General features: G+C 46.0%; 1 protein-coding gene across 1 annotated transcript in view; it reads left to right on the top strand.

Annotated features, from left to right (window-relative positions):
* The window catches only part of LOC147454515 (varicose-related protein-like), a 97,648-nt gene that overhangs the window by 34,163 nt on the left and 39,850 nt on the right, over window positions 1–23,635 (top strand). The window contains exons 2-11 of the mRNA XM_086516447.1: window positions 3,196–4,046; window positions 4,244–4,293; window positions 4,367–4,523; window positions 4,871–5,092; window positions 5,168–5,287; window positions 5,358–7,172; window positions 7,279–7,638; window positions 7,756–7,875; window positions 8,073–8,237; window positions 8,343–8,483. Coding sequence (XP_086372573.1) covers window positions 3,225–4,046; window positions 4,244–4,293; window positions 4,367–4,523; window positions 4,871–5,092; window positions 5,168–5,287; window positions 5,358–7,172; window positions 7,279–7,638; window positions 7,756–7,875; window positions 8,073–8,237; window positions 8,343–8,483 — 3,972 coding nt within the window. The 5' untranslated portion in view covers window positions 3,196–3,224. The remainder of the gene's footprint in view (window positions 1–3,195; window positions 4,047–4,243; window positions 4,294–4,366; window positions 4,524–4,870; window positions 5,093–5,167; window positions 5,288–5,357; window positions 7,173–7,278; window positions 7,639–7,755; window positions 7,876–8,072; window positions 8,238–8,342; window positions 8,484–23,635) is intronic.

Here is a 23,635-nt window from a genome sequence, read left to right as displayed (position 1 = left end):
ACTTAATAATTAAGTGAAAAATGTCAAAAATAGGGAAAATAGGTTTAATGCACTGGAAAATTCCCCCGATGGATTCTGATGGGAATGTTGATGATCATGCTGTGTGCAACCGGAGGATATGCATCTACTCTAAGCGTCTGGACATGCACGGTCTGCGAATAGACTCATAAAAGTGCCAGATCACTTCCTATTCTAGACTGACTTGACTGAACTGAACCTTGGTCATGCTGTAGCTTGTCCACGGACACATAGGGTTGGATGTGTCACGTGACATGTCACCTATCCGATGTGACGCATTAGAAGTACCCGTTCCTGGCGGCCTTACAGATATTCCCGTTCTCAGTGCTCCCGTCGTTACTCTGAACGACGCACTAGGAATACTCTGTACTTGGATGTCTCCAATGAGAAAAACCGTCTCACTTAAAATTCCAATAATTCATTTAGAATTATTTTCTTGGTGTTCCAAGCGAGAAAACCCTCTCACTTATAAATCCAATAATTCATTTATAATTATTTTCTTGTCAGATAAAGCCAATTTAGCAACATGAGTATTGAATGATTGAAAAGTGTTGTTTTTACTCATGGCCCGGAGTATTAAGAAGTCTGAGCAGTGGTTACTCTCAGCACCTCCAAATGACGCAGACTGCGGTCTAGGGGACGTTTGGTTGTAAAAGGCCTCTATATCTCTTGGCCCGGGCTTTTTTAGGTTATGCGGGGGAGTGATGAGGGAGTCATTGAATATCTCCCGACCCGGACCTTGTTAGGTTATGCGGGAGGAGTGTTCATCGGCGGCTTTATGTTTCTATATAGGTCTTGTAACATGCATATGTGAGCATTTGTGTTGCATTGTGATGTGCCATGTGCTGAATGTTCCTGATTGGATGAGATTGCCTGGGTATGTAATTTTAGTGCATCAAGACACCTGTGGAAGATCAATGCGATCTGGGTGTGATGGCTAATTTTACTACGTCGGAATATCAAGAGTTTCGACCTGGACGAAAGGAGAAGCCAACTCCTTGATCAAAAGAAATACCGAAAGGAGAAGCCAACTCCTTAACCAAAAAAAGAACAAATTGATTGTCCCTCGGAATGTCCCTCGGAAAATTTTTGAGCTAACTTGAGTTGTTTTGCAGATATGCTGTAATCGCGGACGATTACTTTCTTTCAAGAAGGGGGGATGTCACAAACTGCTACGTGTCCAGACACTGAAGAGCAGAGCCAACCTTCAGATCACGGCCGAGGAGCCTAAACCTTGAGAAGAACAAGTAACAGAAGAAGAAGTCCTACCAACTTATGGGGACCCTGTTCGATGGAGCCCCAGTGACATAAAGGAATTAAAATAAAGCAAAACAAACCCACACACACAGAGAAAGACTTACGTAGTAGATGATGACGTGGCAGCTGTACGGAAAATCCGGAATTTGTGCTGACATGGTGACGTGGCAGACTGTACGGATTTTCGTGTTTTTGTGCTGATTGCTGACGTGGCAGTTGTACGGAATTCCGTGATTTACGCTGACAGCTTTTTGGCATTGCTTTTGGACAGAAGCTTTTGAGTTTGAAGGCTTTTCATGTAAACTGCTTTTGGGGCCTAGGGCCTTTAAATATGAGGCCATGGGCTCATTCTTTGGCATGCTTCCCGGAGGAGGTGCAGAGTCTGGAGTACCGGCTTGTACTATGTTGATGCAATATAAAGAAATACCGAAAGGGATGCCAAGGTTTGGGGCCAATACTCTCTGGGGTGGAATTCCGCCACTCCGTGTCGGGTGTCGTCTCTCTCTCTCTCTCTAAGTTCAGTTGTTATTGAAGTGCTAGAAGTCTGTTCAGTCTGTTCTTTTCTATTGGCACATGGCGCCCGTCTTGTGACACGTGGCATGACCACCTGGACACCCCCTAGCACCTAGCAGATGAAAAGTGATTTTCTAAGTTGTTTTAACTTATGGGTCCCTTTCCGACAGGGCCCAGGGGTCACAAAGTGATGACATGGCAGTTCACCAACCGGTGAGAGATTTGAATTATCTTCCGCTTTATAGTCCATGGTTAATCTAGTTGCAAAATCTGTAAGGGAAAGAGGATTGGTTTGATGGGTGGAAACGTAAATGCTGAGCTCTGATACCACTGTTTCCGGCCAGCATCGCGTGCCGACAAGAGAATCACTGATATGGGTTTTTAAAAAAACCACAAAAGAACTGAAATAATTGAGAACTTGAATTTGGAGTTGACATGGTAGACGTCACACAAAAGAGTTCTAAAACTCTCTTTTATCAATGAATAAAGGAATACTGCAAAGGGTGCCCGGCGCTCACCTTGAGGGCCACTCCTCTCTGAAAGGGGAACTACGCCACACACCAATCTGGGTTTAAAACTGAGCCCTGGCCTTTAACTTTTAGGCACCGGCTCTAAACTCAACTTGAAAGTCATCTACTATTTACAACAATACTTGAAAGCACATTGAAAGGGTACTGCTATTTGAACCTGGTGCCAAAAAGCATCTGCTTTGATTAACTACTGCCCAGAAAGGAAGTCTCATCGTAAAATCAGCCACTCAAGCAAATCTGTATGATGCTGCCACGCCATCCTTCCGTATAGCTCCACTCTTTGTAGCATATATCACCCCATGATTTCCGGGGGACTCCAGTTGGTCGAGCTCTGCTCCTAGTCAGTTATGCTCTGCTCCAGTCAGTTATACATCATCGGTTTGTGACAAACTTAAAGAAACATAAGATAGTTGCTGCACCTGTGTGTAGTGAGGGTGAGTGAGCCTCGAGGGTAACATAAAGGAAACAATCTCAAATGAAGAGGCAGCAGTTGGGGACTGAGTTGCATGCACTTCTGAAATGCTAGTGCTGAAGTTCCCCAGGAGAAGTTTGAGAAAACATCATCGACATAGAATTTACTGCTAAGTCGTTCTAGTTGCTTGTTCATTCGATACCCTTGACAGACTACATTTGGTATAGCTTTACTAGAGTGAGGGGACTGTTTATTTGGAGACATGCTTTTTTGTATGCTATAGAACTTTGAGGCCTGATAACGATGCAGAATTAGTTGTAATTGTTGCATGGGTCATGTAAGCATGGTTTGTGCTGCAGTCGATATAGAAGTGATGCTAGTTTGTTATTTGTTTGGTGTCTTACTAGATGGAAAGGGAAACGTTTTGAAGAGAAATTTGCTAATTTTACTTTTTCTTGTCTGCAGGCTAAAAGACTCAAAAGAATTATTATCTAATGGGTACAACAGGGTCCCCTGAACGTTCAGATGTGCAAAATCTTTTCAAGAACCTATCACAACCTGGGAATGTCAATCTTGCTCCACTTTCGTATGGAAATTCAAGTCATCCTTTCCATAATTTTCCTGCTAGTTCATTTCCACAAACCGAGTCATATCCTCAGTCAACAAGTGCTATCCCTGGGTCTTATTCCTTAATGGCCCATGGATCTACGTTGCAGCAGCATCCCTCTTTTTCCAATGATCAAGTATTGGCTGCTCCTCATCAAATTCACAGTAATCAACTTCCACCACCTCCGCCATTGTCTGTACCCACTTCGACCTCGTTTCACACAAAATCCTCATCAAGACCGTCAAGTCCGTCAGTAGATAGTGAACGCTTGAAGGTCCTTCTATCCTACCAATCGACAGGCGGTTTGGATGTGCCAGTAACATTGGAGCCACCGTTATCAACTGCACAAATGTCTAGCCTGGAAGCGTCTCTTCCCTCCACAGCTTTTGCTCCTGCTGTACCTTCAGCTCCTCCTGTGAGTCTTGCCCCAGCTCTTTATGGGAGGCTGGTTAACAACAAACTTGCAAGAGGCAGATATTTAAAGGGTGAACATGTGGTTTATGATGTCGATGTAAGGCTACCCGGGGATGTGCCACCTCAGTTGGAAGTTACACCTATCACAATGTACATGTCCCAGTCTGTACTTCTCAATGGCAGGCAGATTGCAGTCAATAGGAATTACATTTGCTATGGATTGCGGCCCAATCGGCATATCCGGATTTTAAATATAAGCACAGCATCACGAAGTCTGCTTAGGGGCCACTCTGAGGTTTGTTTCTGTTGCTGCTCTATTATTTGGCATGAGCAGCTGTTTACTTACTGATTTGCAAATTGACAAAGTGCAAGCACTTACACCTTCATAGAAAATCCCATTGATGTCCTGCTATTGTACTTGGTCTAGCATTGATAGTCATTCCAGACTCTATGTTCGTAACTTATGTTGACAAGAGTGTCTTGTTTATGCAGAGGGTTACCGATATGGCTTTTTTTTCTGAGGATGTGCACCTTTTGGCAAGGTTTGATTTCTTGAAGCATTATCTGTACTGGCTTGCTTAAGTTAATACCTCTTATGTTTATAGTTTTTATCAGTGCAAGCTCAGATGGAAGAGTTTTTGTTCGAAAAATTGTGGAGGGCCCAGACGATGACAATAAGTTGCAAATAACGGATCAAATTTTACTAGCCCTACATTTTTTTGGAGACTGGGATTCCATACATCCTCGTATAAGCTGGCTTTGCCATACACAGGTCTTGAATCTCTTTGGACTTTTTCATGTTACGAAAGTGGTGAAGGGGTTTGCTCTATTTGCCACGTACTTTGCATTAAGTTTGCTTCTTCTGCCCATCCTGAGTGGGACATCCTGCCCTTAGGTCCTAAATGTAGATGGCCCCTTTTTCATGTGATTAGTAACTCCATCTTTTTCCATTGCATGGCTCTTCATGCCAAATTTTTTACCAATTATTCCCCTACCCTCCACCTGAGCTTGGAATTTCTTTTCTTTTTTTTGCTTCTTACATCACAGTTACTAAAATTTTTCCAGGATTCGTGGTTTTTTGATTTTGTTTAGGTTTAAAAACTGCTTTTGATTATGCAGGATGTCCTGGTGGTGGGAATGAGCAAGTATGTCTTTATCGTGGACATTCCAACTGTCAGGCAGCTTGCTGCTCCCGATGGCTTTGATGTGGAAGAGCCAGTTCATTGTTCGGTGCACAACCTGATGGAGGGTATTCGCTGTATCAATGAGCATGACGGAGATGTTACCGATCTTGCGACTAGTCAATGGGGTCTGTCAGCTTCAGCATCCAATGACGGAATGGTGCATAACCACTGCATTATGTTTTTATTGGCTATTCCATTTTGAAACTGCTGTTAACCTTCGTTTATATTTCAGATAAGATTGTGGAAGGATCGGAATGCGTCCTTGCTTACACCACATCAAGGGCAGGACGTTGGTGCAGTTGCTTTACTATCAGCTCCGCTTTGTCCGGATCACATTGTTCTTCTCTCTGCGGTATTGACGCTCTCCTTTTTTTTATCCCTCTAGGTTCGATTGCTCTACTTAAGGGTTCACTTTCCGCCAGGGTTCTTTATGTCGAGAGCTCAAGTTGTGGGTGCCTGCAACAAGGGATGGATGGTTTCCTCAATCTGGACAATTTAACTGGAAGTGCATCCAAACACTTGAATTGACAAGTTCTGCAGGAGGGAAAACGGAAGATTCATTTTTTAACCAAGTTGTAGTTGTCCCCAAAGCAAACCTAATTCTGTTGGCGAATGCCAAAAAAAGTGCTTTGTATGTTGTACATGTCAGCTTTGGCACTAGCCCTGCTGCAACTCGTCTAGACTATCTCACGGAATTTTCTGTGATGTGGCCTATTTTAAGCTTTACGGCAACTAGTGAAAATGCCCAAGATGGAGATGGATTCGTGCAAGTCTATTGTGTCCAGACGCAGGCTATCCAGCAATATTCCTTGGATTTGACACAATGCCTTCCACCTGCGGAACAGCATGCTGTAGAGAATGACTTGGTTTATAGTACTTGTGTAACAAGCGGCCTGAACACAGACAGATTGGTGTTGTATGAAGGCTCTTCCAATACACTAGACGTTAACCAAAACATGAAAGCCAAGTCGTCTCAAGCCACTTCTGGAACCTCGTCGTCCGTTGGATCTATTGCTGTTGAGGGGACTGATACGGGTGGAGTCTCAGATAATGTGTCCTTTCCTATGAGTCAATCTTTCAGCATAAACACAGTCTCTGTTGCAGATTCAAGAGTGATCGGGATTTCTGCAACTGATACCAAGGAGGTGTCCACAAGAGATGTTCCTGTTCATGTTTCAAAAATTTCTGCCCCCGCATCTCAAGTTGAAGGACCAGTATGGAGCCCAAGAGGCTCGCCACTGGCAAAAGCAAGGGCCAGAAGTCCCGCGGATGACAGGCCGATCTTTCATGTCGCCTCCACTATAGAGAACGTAGATTATCTCGCTTCTTATGAACAGCCTGACCATTCTGGTGAGAGAACGATTCCCCCAAGCATTGCTTTATCACCCAATCATGCCATGTGGGACCCTCTGACTTCTTCGCCTAGGAGACATTTTAATGACACAGGTAAGATGAATGAGGACAAAGAGTGGCAGCCATCAGTTAATACGCCTGTTTTACTGGAATCTCAAAGCAACACAAGCTCCACAATGCATCTTATAACACCTTCCGAGCTTATGTCTATGGTGGCAAGGTCCAAAATAGAGGATGAAGGAGGCCCAACAGGCTCTTCATCTCATGGGTTAGGTGTCTTGAAGGAGCTAATCAAACCAATGCCTAGTTCAGAACAGTATATGAGGAAAAGTGATATTGAAGCCTTGACAATTGAGACCAAGGAAATGAATGAAACTGCTCACTTTCTTTCTGATGAGATGGGCTCTAAAAAGGTGGTGTTGTTGCGAAGGGGCGCCCCTGGTTTAGATTCTAGGATCAATAGAACCTCTAATGCTTCGCTTCTTGATAGTGTTAATGAGCCAGGTCTTGTGGAATCAGCACATTTTACTCAAGATTATGAGCCGGTAACAACTGAGGAAGCTCAGCGCGAGGATGATCATGATGCTTCAGAGGAAAGAGAACCCTCACAAATGGCAAAAGGGGATGATAATAGTGAGCAACTTCAAGAAGTTTCTGCCAAAGTTGAGAATGCTTCAGCATTTTCTGTGGCCTCCCAGACACGGAGGAAGAAGAACAAAAACAAGACTGATACTAACGTCCTCATGAACTTAACACCACCTTTATCAGCCCTCGTGTCAAGTGTGGCAAGCACTTCCGAGCAAGATATGAGCAAGGGTAGCAGTAGTGTCCTACCATCGAAGTTAGTAGGTCAAATCAATGCAATGCAAGAATCTGTTAATCAGGTTTGTGTTCAAATTGATTCGATACAGATTACTTTAGAGTCGATTTTGTATTTGGCCCTGAAGCAGAGATGAGTTGTATAATTGTTATTATCTGCTGTGAATGCAGCTTGTAGCAATGCAAAGGGATTTTCAGAAGCAAATACAGGTCATTCTAGCAGTTCCCGTGGCAAAAGAAGTGAAGCGAGTGGAAGCTGTTCTTGGTCAGCGCATTGAGAAGGTGCTCAAAGCGCATATGGAGGCAATGTGGGCACGCTTACAGGAAGATTTTGCCAAACGTGAAAAGGCAGATAGGGATCAAATGCAACAGCTAAGCTCATACCTTTCGAACTACCTTAATAAAGATCTACCTGTTGCCTTGGAACGAGCATTGAAAAAGGAGTTCTCTACGTTAGGCCCTTCAGTTGCTCGTCTGGTTACACCCGGTGTTGAGAAGAGCATAACAGTGTCAGTAAATGAGGCGTTCCAGGTGTTGTTTATCACACCTCTTTGTTTGGCTTCCTAATTAGTGCTTTTGTTCAGATAAAGCTTTTACCTGGCCTGCAGAAGACATCCATTTTATTTGGTTTTCATGTATGTTTCACAGAAGGGTATCAGTGAGAAAGGGATTAGTCAACTTGAAAAATCTGTCGGTGCCAAGATTGAAGCTTCATTGTCAAGGCAGTTGCAGTCGCAGTTTCAAACCACTGGCAGAAGTGCATTGCAGGTGTCTAGTAATTGTTGCTCTTATCTTCATTGCATGAATAGGGCTAGAGCTCGGCACATATATTCTTCTTTTTGGCACTCCTAATCATGTTTTTTGCATTTTTCTCTGTGCCTTTTACCTCAAGATTTTAAAGATTGCAAACTGATTTCTGGAACCTGTGTTGCTAGAATTTTTTTTACACTTTATCACTGTGGCAGGATGCTCTGCGCTCTTCTCTGGAGGGATCAGTAATTCCTGCTTTTGAAAGGTCTTGTCAGTCCATGTTTGCACAAGTGGATGCTGCATTTCAGAAAGGCTTTGCTGACAACCAAACCCAAGCACAACAACAATTGGCTATTTCTGCCATTGCCTCTTCCCTGCAGGTGAAATTAAAATGCTTTGAAGTTTTGACAAGTGTCCTCCTGCACGCTGTGTCAAAAGTCAAATTTTCATATTAAATTTTCCCGTAATTTGACAACTCTGAATAGGAGGCAGTAACATCAGCAACATCGCTAGCTGCATCATTGAACGGGGAGCTGGCAGATGGGCAAAGGAGGCTGTTGGCTCTGGTTGAGAATTTAAGTGTCTCCCGTGGACCTTATGTTGTCAATGGTGGTCTTCCAGACAAGGTAACCAAAGAAATATACCTTACAATATTTTGATCGGTGTGACATGTACTGTTGAGGTTTGGAACAATATGCACTCAACTGATGAAATAATATTAACTGGAGATATATTTTTGCATGGAGATGGCAAAAACTCTTACTTCTGTACATGATGTACTTGCGCTTGCTGCTGCTGTGTTTCCTCTCTCTCTTTCTCTCTCTCTTGCGTCATCAGCTCTCACCTTTCTTCTCCCGTAAGCTCCCTACTGGCCAGTGCATTCTACAGGTTGCATTCTGCAGATCTTGGGCCGCGGTCACCGCCAGACTTGAGTTTGGCTCTTGAGAGTCCAGACATGGTTGCCAGGATGCTTCAGATGAGCTCTTGGTGCTACTCAAACAGACCTTTCACATTGGCACCATGGTTTCGACTTGGCTGTTGATGCTACTGTGGAGGAGATAGCATAGTAACAGAAAATGCCTGTTCTGGACTCTTGCTGTGCTCGGGAGTTGGGGAATGTATTCTGATTGAAGACTGTTCCGCCATGTGCTGTTTCAAGTTGCATTTCAAACAAGGAATGCATTCTACCCTGTTCCAGTATCCTCCCAGTCGTCAAAGGTCCATTCCAAGATTGGAAAGTGGCCAACAATGCGTTTTGTAGGCAATGTTCACACTCACCCCTTTTTGAACATTTTTGGGGGCCTTGGCCGAATGCCACAAATTGATGACGTGGCATGACTTGAGCTGGAGCCCCACATCAGAGCAGGACCCTGTGCAGAGTCAGCAGCAATAGAGTGCTGAGCAACAGCACAATGTAGAGCAGACACAGAGACAGGCAGGTAGACAGGAACAGGCACATACACATACACAGGCTATCCTTGTTTACAGAAGGGTAGTGAGACAGGTTGGCAGAGGCAAAGCAACCCACAGAAAGACCTTTGGAGGAGAGATTTTTGGACCAGGATCGAGATGAGGTACTAGAGCAGTTGGACAGAGGATAGAGGAGGAGCAGTAGTCGATGGCAGTTCAAGAGCAGCTTGAGTTGCCCCAGGATAGACTAGTCTAGCAGGCTTTGGATCTCTTGGAGATTCAGCCACAACTGCCTCTCATAGTAGGCTCTATGTAACAATGTTAGTCTTTGTAAATAATCAACTTATTTACTAGAAAATAATCATTTAGTTAGTTGTGTGCTCATCATAATAGAACTAGTAGTTCTAGGGCCTCAGGTGTGCCTAAATGCGGGCTAGAACACCTGTCACAAACTGTTGACGTGTCAAGCCACTAAAGAACGGAGCCAATCTGCAGATCTTGACCAAGGGGCCTAAACCCTAATTGAAGAAGCAACAGAAGAAGAAGCTGCAACACAAGAAGAAGCAACAAAAGAAGTTCACCAACTTACAAAGTCTTTCCGAGTGACCACACCCTCTCGCAGGCGCACCACAACTACCCTCTCGCAGGTGCACCACAACTGTAACCCCCGGTATATAGTGTTTGCATTTCCTACACTCAAGGCGCACGGTCCTACGCACAATGGTAGGTCTTGCAACTCCTTGAGTGAGAGAAGCGTCCTTGGGGGAAATGCTACAACACACTTAAAACACTCAAGATTTTTTTTTCCAAAGATTAGCGGATTAATGCAAAGTCTTCTAAGCTCTGATACCAATGTCAGGTGCAACGGAATTGAAATGGTGAAGATCTAGGTTTTACACTTCCACAAATCCTCCACTTCTTTTCCTTGTGTTAGTGATCGCTTTTAACTTGAATGATGGTTCCTTTTACCTTTCCCTGTTTAGAGGGAATGAGAGAATGCAAAAGAGATGTGTAGAGGGAGAGAGAAAGAGAGAGAAGAGAAGAACGACATCCGATGGGGTCCCAACCAACCCTCTCAAGGGCCCCCCACACCTCTGCCAATGTGGAATTTGCTTTAGATTGCGTAACTTTGGAATGTACACACAATGCAATACCTCGATGCAGACTCTACTTACTCGAATGATGACAATTGCTGCGGTAACTCCTCGAGACGAGGTACCTCCGGGGCTGATTTGATGCACCATGGATCCTTCTTGATGTAGGATTGCGAATGGCCACCAAGGTGCTGATTTGCACTCTCGATGTGAGAGGAATGAAGGGCTGAAAACGCAGATCTCGACGAGGCCGATGATGGACAACAATGGAGCACTCAATTCTGCCAAGAGAATGGCCGAGGGGAGGGCTCAATGGGCTACCGAGGTATCGGACCACATCCGTCAAGAGATAATGCTCGCAGATTTCACACCACCGCGATGGCGATGGGCTGAAAACTGAAAACGCTGGCCTGATTTGCTGCAATTGCTGGCGCTAGGGCTGGAATCTGCAAACGCTGGCTGATCTGCCCCATAACGCTCGCTGAACTGCAGGCTGAAAACGCTAGCTGATCTGGAGTAAAAATGCTGGAGGCTTCTGCTCTTGCAGCTGGCGCTACTGCATCTCTTGCAACTTGGTTTCAAGTGAGGGCTGTCTTGCTCCCTTTATAGGGCTGCTTTTGACTTATGAATTATTTTAGCTTAGGTAGGGCAACTGTCCATGTCACAAATTGGTGACGCGGCTGCCCAGTTGGTGATGTGGCTGCCCTGTACACACACACCCTCCCCGCATGGACAGCCCGTGAAAATGACCCCCGGAATTGCTGACGTGGCAGGCACCGTACGGAGAGCCCGCGCTTTGCGGCGCATTTCACGGAATTCCGTACTGCTGACGTGGCAGTTTTTACGGCGCTGCTTTTGAGCAGTTTTGCGTGGCCTGTTTTTCTACGCGAGAGAGAGAGAGAGAGAGAGAGAGAGAGAGAGAGAGAGGGGGGGGGGGGAGAGAGAGAAAATGAAATGAAATGGTATATTAACGTCTTCAAAAGGCCATAGTGACCTATGAGACCAGAAAGTTACAAGGTGGTGGATCTGATACAAAGTCAGAGTAACAAAATAACCTAACAACAGTACAAAACAAAGATATATATTATGGGATTCTAGATTGGTCGATGTGAGCTAAGCCGAAAACTAAGCAAAAAAGGGCGGCTAGTTGGGATAGCCGAATCACAAAAGATCTAGCATCGGTCGTTGGCGAATCTCATCAATTTCCTCCATGGTTAGTAGTCTGACCGGGCGTCGTGCATGCTTGGCCAGCGCGCTCTGAATCTTTTGACGTAGCCTCCGTCGATGCTGTGTAGTCCTGCGCAGTCGTGGGTGCCTGGATTTCCCCAGTTCAATCGCTCGGTCAATCAGTGTGCCTTTGGTGTGAGACGGGGGGGAGCTCTGCTGTGGGAGTGGCTCTTGCGGATGTCCCGTGTCTGCTCTGAAGAAGTCTGTAATCCGTCTTTGAGACTGGTTAGCCTCGCCATTCATCAGGCTCTCTCTGTGTCTGCGCAGCTCGAGCAAGAACAAACCCAGGCATCTTTGATCTTCGTATCCCATTACTCTTGAGAGTGGTCCAAAACCCTCTCTGAACAAGCAATGGAAGCGGCCTCGTATCTCGTAGTAGACGGGGCAGCAGCATGTATAATGCAGCTCTGTCTCAGGTTCCATGTCACACAAGGGGCATGTCCTGGCCGCTGCTGTTACTCCGCTGTATCTCCCAGTTTCAATCCGTAGCTGGTGAGACGATGTGCGTAACTGGCCAATAGCACACCGTATCCCATGAGACAGGTGGGTATCCATGTATCTGGGTCTCATCACAAAACCATCTTCCGTAAGCTGAAGAAGGTGGTCTCTGTAGAAAGCCATCTTCGTGCCCAATTCTTGTGCTGGTTGTATCCATGTCCTCCTTGTGTCTAGCTGGGTCAGGTCTTGGCGGATGAGCTTGGTGATCTCCGACTGTGTAAGAATGAGAGATGGTGCATCCAATGAGTACTGGAATGGTGGCAGCCTGTCTATGTGCCTGAAACCATGATGTCATCTCCCCATACCAGCATGTTGTATCTCCTTGTATGGTTAACTGTCGAGAGGACTCAAGTGCTATGCGAGCATATCTGTCTCTGGGAAGTTCCCATGTGCGGTTTATGAAGGAGACTGATCTAGTGAGTGCCTCTACCACTAGTGGGGGGGCCGCTAGCTCTGCTCAGATAATGGCCCGTGGTACTGATGCCTTGGCTCTAATGAGCCGCGAGATCATAGAGGAGAGGTTTCTCCATGTTTCCCCATCCGTCTGAGCGACCCGGCCTCCCGTGGTGATCCAGTGAAGGTCCCCATATCTCAGCCCCATAGAGCAGTGCTGAAGCCACCAAGGTGTCAAAGAGCCAGAGCTTCTTCCGGGGCTCCTGAAACTGAACCTGCTAACACATCCTCTCCAATCTACCCAATGCTGCGTGGGCTCTAGTAAGTCTAGTCTCTGCTGCTCTTCTGAGTGAGAATGCAGGTCCGCTAAAAACCACTCCAAGGTAAGTGTAAGCGTCTGTGTACTCCACAGTCTCCTGGCCGTATGTGAATGTAGGTGCTGACCTCCTGATCCACTGTGGAGTGGCCATAACCTTGGTTTTACCTAGGTTGACAGACAAACCACTTTCGTGGGCAAACGTATGCAGAGCATCCAATTGACGTTGCATTCCTTCTGGGGATTCGGAGATCAACACTATGTCATCAGCATATAACAAAGGTGGAATCCATGTCCCTGCCAACTGAGCACCTTTATCCCCATCGCTGTCAATGTAGTCAGAAACTTCATCCACATACATACTGAAAAGAGTAGGAGAGAGCGGGCAGCCCTGCTTCACCCCAATAGTGGAGTGAACCGGTGTAGAAAGTCCCTCTGGGGTGCGTACATGCCCTACTACTGATCTGTACAATGCCATGATCCCCCAAATGAGTTCTGTGGGTACTCCCATTTCTTGTAGTCTGCGCATCAGTCTAGCTCTGGGTACTGTGTCGAAAGCTTTGCGGAAGTCCACAAAGCTACAATAGATCCGTCTCCCATGAGATCTGCCTTCTTCGATGATGGCCCTGAGTGTTAGGATATGGTCAAGAGTAGAGAAGCCTCTCCTGAATCCTGCCTGCCCAGTTGCATGTATCCCTTCCCTCTGCCCATCTACTCAGCTGTTGCTCTAGAATGGATGCATACAACCGTGCCAGTGTGTGCCCAATCATAATAGTGCGATAATTCCCAGGCTCCATGGGGTCTCCTGATTTGAAGATAGGTACGATTGTAGATAGCCTCACACATGGCCCGGTTAAACATAACTGTTAGAAGCTGTGCTAGTAGGTCTTTGGCATGCATGAAATGCTCAGCGACTAGGCCATCATGATCATATGCTCTCCCAGTCTTCATCCTGTCAATAGATTTCTTCACCATCTCAGCGGTGAAAAAGACACATGCGTGTGGGCATGGATCGGGGGGGTTGGGAAGGGCCGGCTGTCCAGGTACTGTGTACAAAGATGATGTGTATTGACCCCAGGTCTCTGTGGAGGAAATAGCAGGGGGGGGGGGGGGGGGGCTGCTCATGAAAGAGCTGCCACGCCTCACGCGAGTCCTGACTCAAGAATAGCTGATATAGATCCTGCTCGAGTCGAGCCAAAAAAGCCCTCTTCTTCCGCCGCACCAGGCGTCGGAAGTGAATCTGTGACTGTCTGTGAGTGACGTCCCCCAACAACACCTCCCTCTGAAGTTTGGCTCTAGTCAAGCCACACTGGCGGCAATTGCGACGAGTGGTGGAGCAGGAGGCGGTGTGGCCAGGTGCCCTCAATATGCTCAGCTGTGTGTGTGTGTGTGTGTGTGTGTCTCGAAAACAGAAGTGAAGGAGAGGGGGGGGAGGGGGTGTAAAGTATGGTAGAAATGAAATGAAATGTTATATTAAAGTCTTCAAAAGGCCATAATGACCTATGAGGCCCAAAAGTTACAAAGTGGTGGGGGCGGGGGCGAGGGCGGGGAAAGAGAGAGAGAGAGAGAGAGAGAGAGAGAGAGAGAGAGAGAGAGAGAGAGAGAGAGAGAAAATGAAATGAAATGTTGTATTAATGTCTTTAATAGGCCATAGTGACCTATGAGACCAGAAAGTTACAAGGTGGTGGATCTGATACAAAGTGAGAGTAACAAAATAACCTAACAACAGTACAAAACAAAGATATATATTATGGGATTCTAGATTGGTCGATGTGAGCTAAGTAGAAAACTAAGTAAAAATGGGTGGCTAGTTGGGATAGCTATAACCGGCCTGTACAACGTAGAGGGCGGTACTATTTCAATTACCTCTTAACTTTACACAGAGCACTGAGCAGGGAAGAGAACACAGTTGCGTCTAGAGACTAGAATGTCACTTCGCGCACGAGACCGACACCCTGTAGGCCCCAAAGACTGGCGCCCCTTTCGGTATTTCTTTATTCAAATTAAAGTAGACGATCCGACCACTTCGCACAAGCTTTCACAAAGCTGTCCAAACCTGGCGAGGGCTGAAAACGCAGGTTTTCGACCTGATTTTGGCAGCATAACGGCGCAAAAACCCCTGTAGGTCAAAAGCACCTGTCTAGGACGGATTCCCTCGCTATCTGGAAGCTTTCTGGCGAGCTGTCATAGAGTTTCAGCAGGCTGTAATTCCCTGTTTTTCACTGCCGGGTGCCCAAAAGCCTGTACACGCATCCCAAGGCTCTCACGAGACTCCCCCGGTGTTCCCTTGCAGTTTAGGTGCGAAACCCTAAACCTGCAGAAAAACACAGCAGGCTGTAATTCGCTGTTTCGGATCGTTTTTAGCGGAGCGAACATGCCTATGCGTGTCCCAAGGGCTCCCGCACGCAATGGGACAGTTTCCTTGTGAATTGGACGAGTTTTCATGCGAGAAAACTCTCCGAGCTCGCAATCTTTCGCGATGGAACTGTGCGTACCTGTGGGGGATTAGCAATTAGCTAATCCGGTTCCTGTTCAGAAGGCTCTTGCCTTGGCAAACGCGCATAAACCCCCAAAACTGTACATGTTCAACTGAGTAGCCCATCTAGTGGGGCATTACCATATGTGCCAAAGGGGAGAGAGAGATGCACGAGAGCAAATCATCGCGCTACATGAGACAGAGGAGAAGGCAAGCTTTCCATTAAAGCTGTAGACCTGCACCCACTACTCACACACACACTGTAGCTCACTTAGAGTAAAAATCAGCCTCCTCTCTCAAATTGGGCGCCCCCTCCAACGGAGGTGTCCTGCAGGCAGCTCTCCTCCTGCCAAGTGTCTAGTTTGCCCCTTTGAGTTAATTCTCTAGTTCCCACTGACTTATAAAGTTATAAGTGACTTTCCGAGTGGCCCAGACTTCATTTGGCGCACACAGGCTTCCATACTCATCCGAATTCAGTGCTAACTGGCCCGACCAGTCCCAGACTGACCGACCTAGACTCCCAATGTGAGAAACCTATTCGGCCGCAACCGTTTCACACTGGCCATACAATGTCCACTTGCACCTTTTCAAGGGTCCCGGGGAAATAAAAACAAGTAAAAATAAAAATAAATAAAAATATCTAGTACTTATTTACGGAAGGCAACAGGAAAAATACACCTCCTGGTGACACATCCCACCCTTGAAATACTGCAAGCGACCTCGCTTGCATGGCAATAATACATGCAGTATCTCGTGATATCACATATATTCTATGATGGGAATCCAAGATATACATGCTTCCGGAAATGTAGCGTTGGACGATTAAACAATCCCACCAACCTGGCTACGACACATATATCAAGCATAGAAGTCTTCTAGTGTACTCTCAAGCACAAACTTCTCTAGCTAAATTCTGTATGGAAAGAGTAGATACATTTGCTTAACTACTCTCTTGAGCATCATGAACAATGCTCTTGCCTTGCTCCAAAAAGTCTACATCAAGTCACTGTGGGTTCCATTTGAAAGGCTTCAAGATACAATTGCAATAGCTGAGGTGAATCAAGCAATTCAAACTCTTCCATCCATTTAGTATCCAATGATGGATGGTTCTTGAACTTCACCAAATAGCGTCTTGCAACTTTTCCTCTAACCTTTCTTTCTTTATGTGCCAATATCTGTTCAAGAACAAGGATTTCATCCAATTCTTCCACTTCGGGTTGTTCCTCATCAAGCATATTCTCTGGCACATCACCAACAAAGGGTCTTAGAAGGCTGACATGAAAAGCATTATGTATTTTCCAGCCTTTTGGTAGCTTTAACCTGTAAGCTACATCGCTGATCTTTTCTGAAATCTGAAAAGGACCATAATATCGCATACTGAGCTTAGGAAACAAGCGTTCCTTGCCTTTCCTTTTCCTTAACCTGGCCTTTTCAAAGCGCAAAAGCACCCAATCACCAAGTGAAAATACAAGTTCACGACGGTGACGATCAGCAGCTTTCTTTTGCTTAGCCTGAGTCTTCTCAAGAGCAATCTTTATCTTCCTGTATGTTTCATCCATATCTTGGACATACTTGTCTGCCTCAAAAATCTTGTCCTTAGTCTGCAAAATGGGCGGGACTTTCTTCCCTCCTTCCACTATCTCAAATGGTGCCTTACCTGTTGACGTATGCACAGTGTTATTGTAAGCATATTCAACCAATGGGAGATGGTGTTCCCAAGTTGCCTTGTGCTCTGAGACATAACATTTGAGCAAGTCCAAGACAATAGAATTTGCCTCTTCTGACTGTCCATCAGTTTGCGGATGAAACGAAGAAGAGAACTTGAGCGTAGTGCCCATGTTCTCAAACAATGCCTTCCAGAAAAGACTCGTCATACGTGGATCCCTATCACTGACAATTGACTGAGGCATCCCATGATATTTAAAGATATTGCTCATGAATATCTTGACCATGTGTTCTGGCTTTATCTTCTTCCTAACAGGAATGAAATGGGCCTGCTTAGTGAACCTACAAATGATAGTCCAAATCCCATCATTTCCTGTTTGCGTCCTTGGAAGATCAAAGATGAAGTCCATTGCTATACTTTCCCATGGCCTATCAGGGATTGGCAATGGCTGCAACAATCCCGGTTACTTTTGTCTGTCAAATTTGACTTTTTGGCATATTAAGCATGATCTTACAAATGTGTCAACATCTTGACGCAAAGCTGGCCAATAGAAGAATGCCTCAACCCCTTTCACTGTCGCATCAATTCCACGATGCCCAACATAAGGTGGAGCATGACTTTCCATCAAAATCTTTGGCAGTAACTGTTTAGTAACGCATAACTTTCCATGCATCATGAGAAAGTCATTCTTAAGCATATAGTGCTCATGATGTTGCCCATCAACAAGCTGGTCATAGATCCTTGCAAAATCTGAATCTTCAGCATATTGTGTCTTCATTTCGTCTAGTTCACAATGGTACGGAATTGACACTGCTGAAATTTGGGGCTTTCGTGACAACGCATCAGCCACCACGTTCTTTTTCCCTTGCACATGCACAATCTGAAAATGGAACATTGACAAGATGTTTGCCCATCGCATGTGCTTCTCGGACAACTTTGTCTGTGTAAGAAAATATCGCAAGGTTTGATGATCCGTTTGGACAACAAAATCAGCCCCTAGCAAATAGTGTTTCCAACTAGTGAGAGCATGAATTACTGCGAGCAATTCTTTCTCATAGACTTGCAAGTTCCTTTCAGTCTTCAAAAGAATTCTGCTCTCATATGCGACTACTCGGCCATTCTGCATTAGAACTGCACCAAGACTATGGCCACACGCGTCACATTGAACCACAAAAGGTTTAGAAAGATCTGGCAAAATAATTACCGGATCTGAAGTCAGCTTCTCTTTCAAGTGTTTGAACGCTAAAATTTCCTTGGCTGCCCACTTGAAAGTAACTCCTTTTCCTTGCAGTGCATGGAGTGGAGAAGCAATCTCAGCAAAATTTCGGATGAACCTCCTGTAATAGGAACATAAGCCTAGAAAGCTTCGAATGTCATGTACGGACTTCAAGTTTGGCCATGACCTAATTGCTTCCACTTTAGCGGGATCCATGCGTACCCCATCCTTTGAAACAATGTGCCCAAGGAAGTGAATCTCTTGCAAAAAGAACTCACTTTTCTTCGCATTAATGAGTAGCCTATTCTTGCGTAGCTCATTGAAAACTGCGGTCAAGTGATCCCTATGCTCCTCTTCAGACTTTGAGTAGACAATCATGTCATCAAAGAAGGTACCCACGAAGTTTCTATGTGGTCTAAAAATTCTGTCCATCATTCTATTAAATGTGGCAGGAGCATTTGTGAGACCAAATGGCATGACAAGAAACTCATAGAGACCAAATGTTGTCTTGAACGCAGTCTTATGGACATCTTCTGGCCTAATGCGTATCTGATGATACCCGCTCTTTAGGTCTATTCTTGTAAACAATGACGCTCCCTCAAGCCGATCAAGAATGTCATCTATCCTCGGTATGGGGAACCTGTTCTTGATGGTATTCTTATTCAAGGCGCGATAGTCAATGCACATGCGCCATGAACCATCCTTCTTCTGCACTAAGAGTACATGCGAACAAAAAGGGGATAAACTGGGCTGAATCAGCCCCTTCTCTAAAAGCTCGTTGACCTGACTCATAATCTCTTTCTACTGGGCTGCACTAACCTTGTATGGTGGTCTATTCGGTGGACTAGAACCTGGCACAAGATCTATAGTATGATCCTCAGGTCTCTCAGGAGGTAACTCCCCTGGCAAAGAGTCCGAAAAACAATCACTGAAACCACTCAAAAAAGCTGACCTGTCTTTATCTAAGGTAGACAAATTAGATACAACTTGAGGTACTTCTTTTGCAAAGATCAAGTACGCAGAAAGATGATTCTTTATTACAGATGAAATAGCAGAAGCAGAAACAACTGGAACAGACTCGCCTTTAAGCTTTACATCAAGGACATGAGTCTTTCCTCTATGTACAAGGGTAATCTTTCTGTTGTAAGTATCCACCATAGCATGCAACCTGTAACACCATGGGATACCCAGTAACACATCACAGTCCTCAAGTGGCATAATATGAAACTCTTCCGCATCGACATAACTCTGAATGTGCAGACGAAGCTTTCCCAGAATGGGAGTAACAGGCTCTGAATGTCCTGGGCATGCCAAACCTGCTTCGCCTGTCATACCCATCCCCTCTGCACGAATGCCCAACTTTGATGCCAATTCTGGTGATATGAAATTTGCACGGGCTCCTGGATCAAAGAAAACCAGCACTGTCTGGTCTCTAACTTTGCCCCAAGCTTTGCACAGCTCCGTGGCATCTGTGTTTGGCTGATCTCCAACCAAATCTGGAACAAGTCCTGCACTCGGCTTTGGCTTCTTCCCTTTATGGTCTGACTTGTCATCCTTATCCTGTGACTTCTTCTGTGGGCACTCATTTGCAAAGTGTCCTTCCTGTTCACAAATGTAGCATTTCTTGGCCTCCCTAAGAGCTTTCCTTTCTTGAAAAGTTTTGCCAGAAAAATGCCTTTTTTGTCCTTGTCCTCGTTCCGAAGGAGATTTAGACTGCTTCTTGGACGTATCAGCTTCTTCAGTGGAGGGCTTCTTTGCAGGAGACTCAGAAGGCTTTGCTGCAACATTGCCCTTGGCTGAAAACTTTTTGCCCTGGGACCCTTTCTTGTGGCTATTAAATCCATCGGAATCTCCCTTCGACAGATTGCTGGCCACTCTTGCATTCTCTATCAACTGAAACATATTCATGACAGTAGTCTTTGTGCAGTAGTCCCTGATTTTCTTGGGCAATCCGCAACAGTACTTCTCAATCTGTTCTGACAATGGCACAAACCTGTAAGAGGTGACTGGCAACAGTGCGGCCCAAAACTATTTATTGTACTCTTCCAAATTCGCACACTGTTTAGCATTCAACTCGTGCCATTCTGTCATCACATCCACTTCAAAAGTGTTTGTCAACCATGCAGGCGCAAAAAACTGTTTGAATTGGACCCACGTTGTTGGGGCTTGACCTTGGTTAAACAATGCGGTCCACCATTGAAGCGCATTCCCTTTCAGGAAAGTGGCAGCCTTGCGTATCTTTGAAGATTCCGTGAAGTTGCCTGCAGCATAAGCTGCATCGAACTGCTGTATGAAGGTCAAAGCCTTCAATTGGTCCTCAGTTCCTCTGAAAGTTTCAAACTTCACTCCCTGCCCACCTTCCTTGTAATCCTTAGGCTGACTCAAAGGAGCCACATTATCATAAACAGGTGCCTGTAACAGTGGTGCTCCATGAGTGTTCATTCCAGCACTCGCATCAACTGTTTTCCCTGTCATATCTGCATTTTGTACGTATGGCTGCGAAAAACCAGCCATACCAAATTGTGTTCCAGGCACTCGAAACTGGCCGTAGGCACCTTGAAAACCTGGTTGGACACCCATGTTCGCGTACATAGGGTTACCCATGCCTGTTTGCATTGTCCCGAACACATTCCCTGGCATATAACCTGTGGAAGGTCCAGCCATAGCTTGAAACACTGAACCACCTCCAAAATAACCAGGATAAGTATTAGGTAATGGAAGGGTCTGACGCACAGCGTGTTCATTACTCCCTTGACCATTCACAAACGGTTCCTGTCCAGCTAAAGCAAGCTGCTTTGGATCATTGGACACCGCTAGTTGCTCAACCACATGGGCTTTCCCTCGAGCATCATGAGTCCTCTGCGCATTGGAAATCTCCTTTTCATGCAACGGCTCAGTCGTGCCCTATGTAGGAGGCTGAAAATCCTGTGTCGGAGCATGTAAGAACTCCTGCATCCTTGGATTGTTAGCCAACTGCTGAAACATGTCCATGCAACAACGCAGTTGAGTTCTAAACAACTTGTCCTCTTCTTGAAGAGTTGAAGGAACTTTCTCCGTGCCATGTGAGGAAGATCCCTCTTCAGGTACTTGGTATCTCTTCTCTGCCATATCGACAAGCTCTGTGTTGCTTTCACCCACAACAATCCACGCTGCACTTTTTGAAGAAAAAGTGACTATCCCGTCGATGGAACCATATAACCGGCCTGTACAACGTAGAGGGCGGTACTATTTCAATTACCTCTTAACTTTACACAGAGCACTGAGCAGGGAAGAGAACACAGTTGCGTCTAGAGACTAGAATGTCACTTCGCGCACGAGATTGACACCCTGTAGGCCCCAAAGACTGGCGCCCCTTTCGGTATTTCTTTATTCAAATTAAAGTAGACGATCCGACCACTTCGCACAAGCTTTCACAAAGCTGTCCAAACCTGGCGAGGGCTGAAAACGCAGGTTTTCGACCTGATTTTGGCAGCATAACGGCGCAAAAACCCCTGTAGGTCAAAAGCACCTGTCTAGGACGGATTCCCTCGCTATCTGGAAGCTTTCTGGCGAGCTGTCATAGAATTTCAGCAGGCTGTAATTCCCTGTTTTTCACTGCCGGGTGCCCAAAAGCCTGTACACGCATCCCAAGGCTCTCACGAGACTCCCCCGGTGTTCCCTTGCAGTTTAGGTGCGAAACCCTAAACCTGCAGAAAAACACAGCAGGCTGTAATTCGCTGTTTCGGATCGTTTTTAGCGGAGCGAACATGCCTATGCGTGTCCCAAGGGCTCCCGCACGCAATGGGACAGTTTCCTTGTGAATTGGACGAGTTTTCACGCGAGAAAACTCTCCGAACTCGCAATCTTTCGCGATGGAACTGTGCGTACCTGTGGGGGATTAGCAATTAGCTAATCCGGTTCCTGTTCAGAAGGCTCTTGCCTTGGCAAACGCGCATAAACCCCCAAAACTGTACATGTTCAACTGAGTAGCCCATCTAGTGGGGCATTACCATATGTGCCAAAGGGGAGAGAGAGATGCACGAGAGCAAATCATCGCGCTACATGAGACAGAGGAGAAGGCAAGCTTTCCATTAAAGCTGTAGACCTGCACCCACTACTCACACACACACTGTAGCTCACTTAGAGTAAAAATCAGCCTCCTCTCTCAAATTGGGCGCCCCCTCCAGCGGAGGTGTCCTGCACGCAGCTCTCCTCCTGCCAAGTGTCTAGTTTGCCCCTTTGAGTTAATTCTCTAGTTCCCACTGACTTATAAAGTTATAAGTGACTTTCCGAGTGGCCCAGACTTCATTTGGCGCACACAGGCTTCCATACTCATCCGAATTCAGTGCTAACTGGCCCGACCAGTCCCAGACTGACCGACCTAGACTCTCGATGTGAGAAACCTATTCGGCCGCAACCGTTTCACACTGGCCATACAATGTCCACTTGCACCTTTTCAAGGGTCCCAGGGAAAACAAGTAAAAATAAAAATAAATAAAAATATCTAGTACTTATTTACGGAAGGCAACAGGAAAAATACACCTCCTGGTGACAATAGCTGAATCACAAAAGATCTAGCATCGGTCGTTGGCGAATCTCATCAATTTCCTCCATGGTTAGTAGTCTGACCGGGCGTCGTGCATGCCTGGCCAACGTGCTCTGAATCTTTTGACGTAGCCTCCGTCAATGCTGTGTAGTCCTTCGTAGTCATGGGTGCCTGGATTTCCCCAGTTCAATCGCTCGGTCGATCAGTGTGCCTCTGGCGTGAGACTAGGGGGAGCTCTGTTGTGGGAGTGGCTCTTGCGGCTGTCCCGTGTTTGCTCTGAAGAAGTCTGTAATCCGTCTTTGAGACTGGTTAGCCTCGCCATTCATCAGGCTCTCTCTGTGTCTGCGTAGCTCGAGCAAGAACAAACCCAGGCATCTTTGATCTTCGTATCCCATTACTCTTGAGAGTGGTCCAAAACCCTCTCTGAACAAGCAATGGAAGCGGCCTCGTATCTCGTAGTAGACGGGGTAGCGGCATGTATAATGCAACTCTGTCTCAGGTTCCATGTCACACAAGGGGCATGTCCTGGCCTCTGCTGGTACTCCGCTGTATCTCCAAGTTTCAATCCGTAGCTAGTGAGACGATGTGCGTAACTAGCCAATAGCACATCGTATCCCATGAGACAAGTGGGTATCCATGTATCTGGGGCTCGTCGCAAAACCATCTTCCGTAAGCTGGAGAAGGTGGTCTCTGTAGAAAGCCATCTTCGTGCCCAGTTCTTGTGCTGGTTGTATCCATGTCCTCCTGGTGTCTAGCTGGGTCAGGTCTTGTGTCACGTGACACATCTGACCCTATGTGTCCGTGGACAAGCTACACCACAGCAGGGTTCAATCAGTTCAGTTAGTTTAGATTAGCAGTGATCTGGCACTTTTGTGAGTCTAGTCGTAGACCGTGCATACCCAGCCACTTAGCATAGATGCATATCCTCCGGTTGCACATAGCATGATCATCGGAATT

This window comes from Adiantum capillus-veneris, chromosome 7 (genome assembly GCF_014529385.1).
Source record: "Adiantum capillus-veneris isolate H3 chromosome 7, ASM1452938v2, whole genome shotgun sequence".
NCBI lineage: Eukaryota > Viridiplantae > Streptophyta > Polypodiopsida > Polypodiales > Pteridaceae > Adiantum > Adiantum capillus-veneris.
This window is presented reverse-complemented; position numbering and strand designations above follow the sequence as displayed.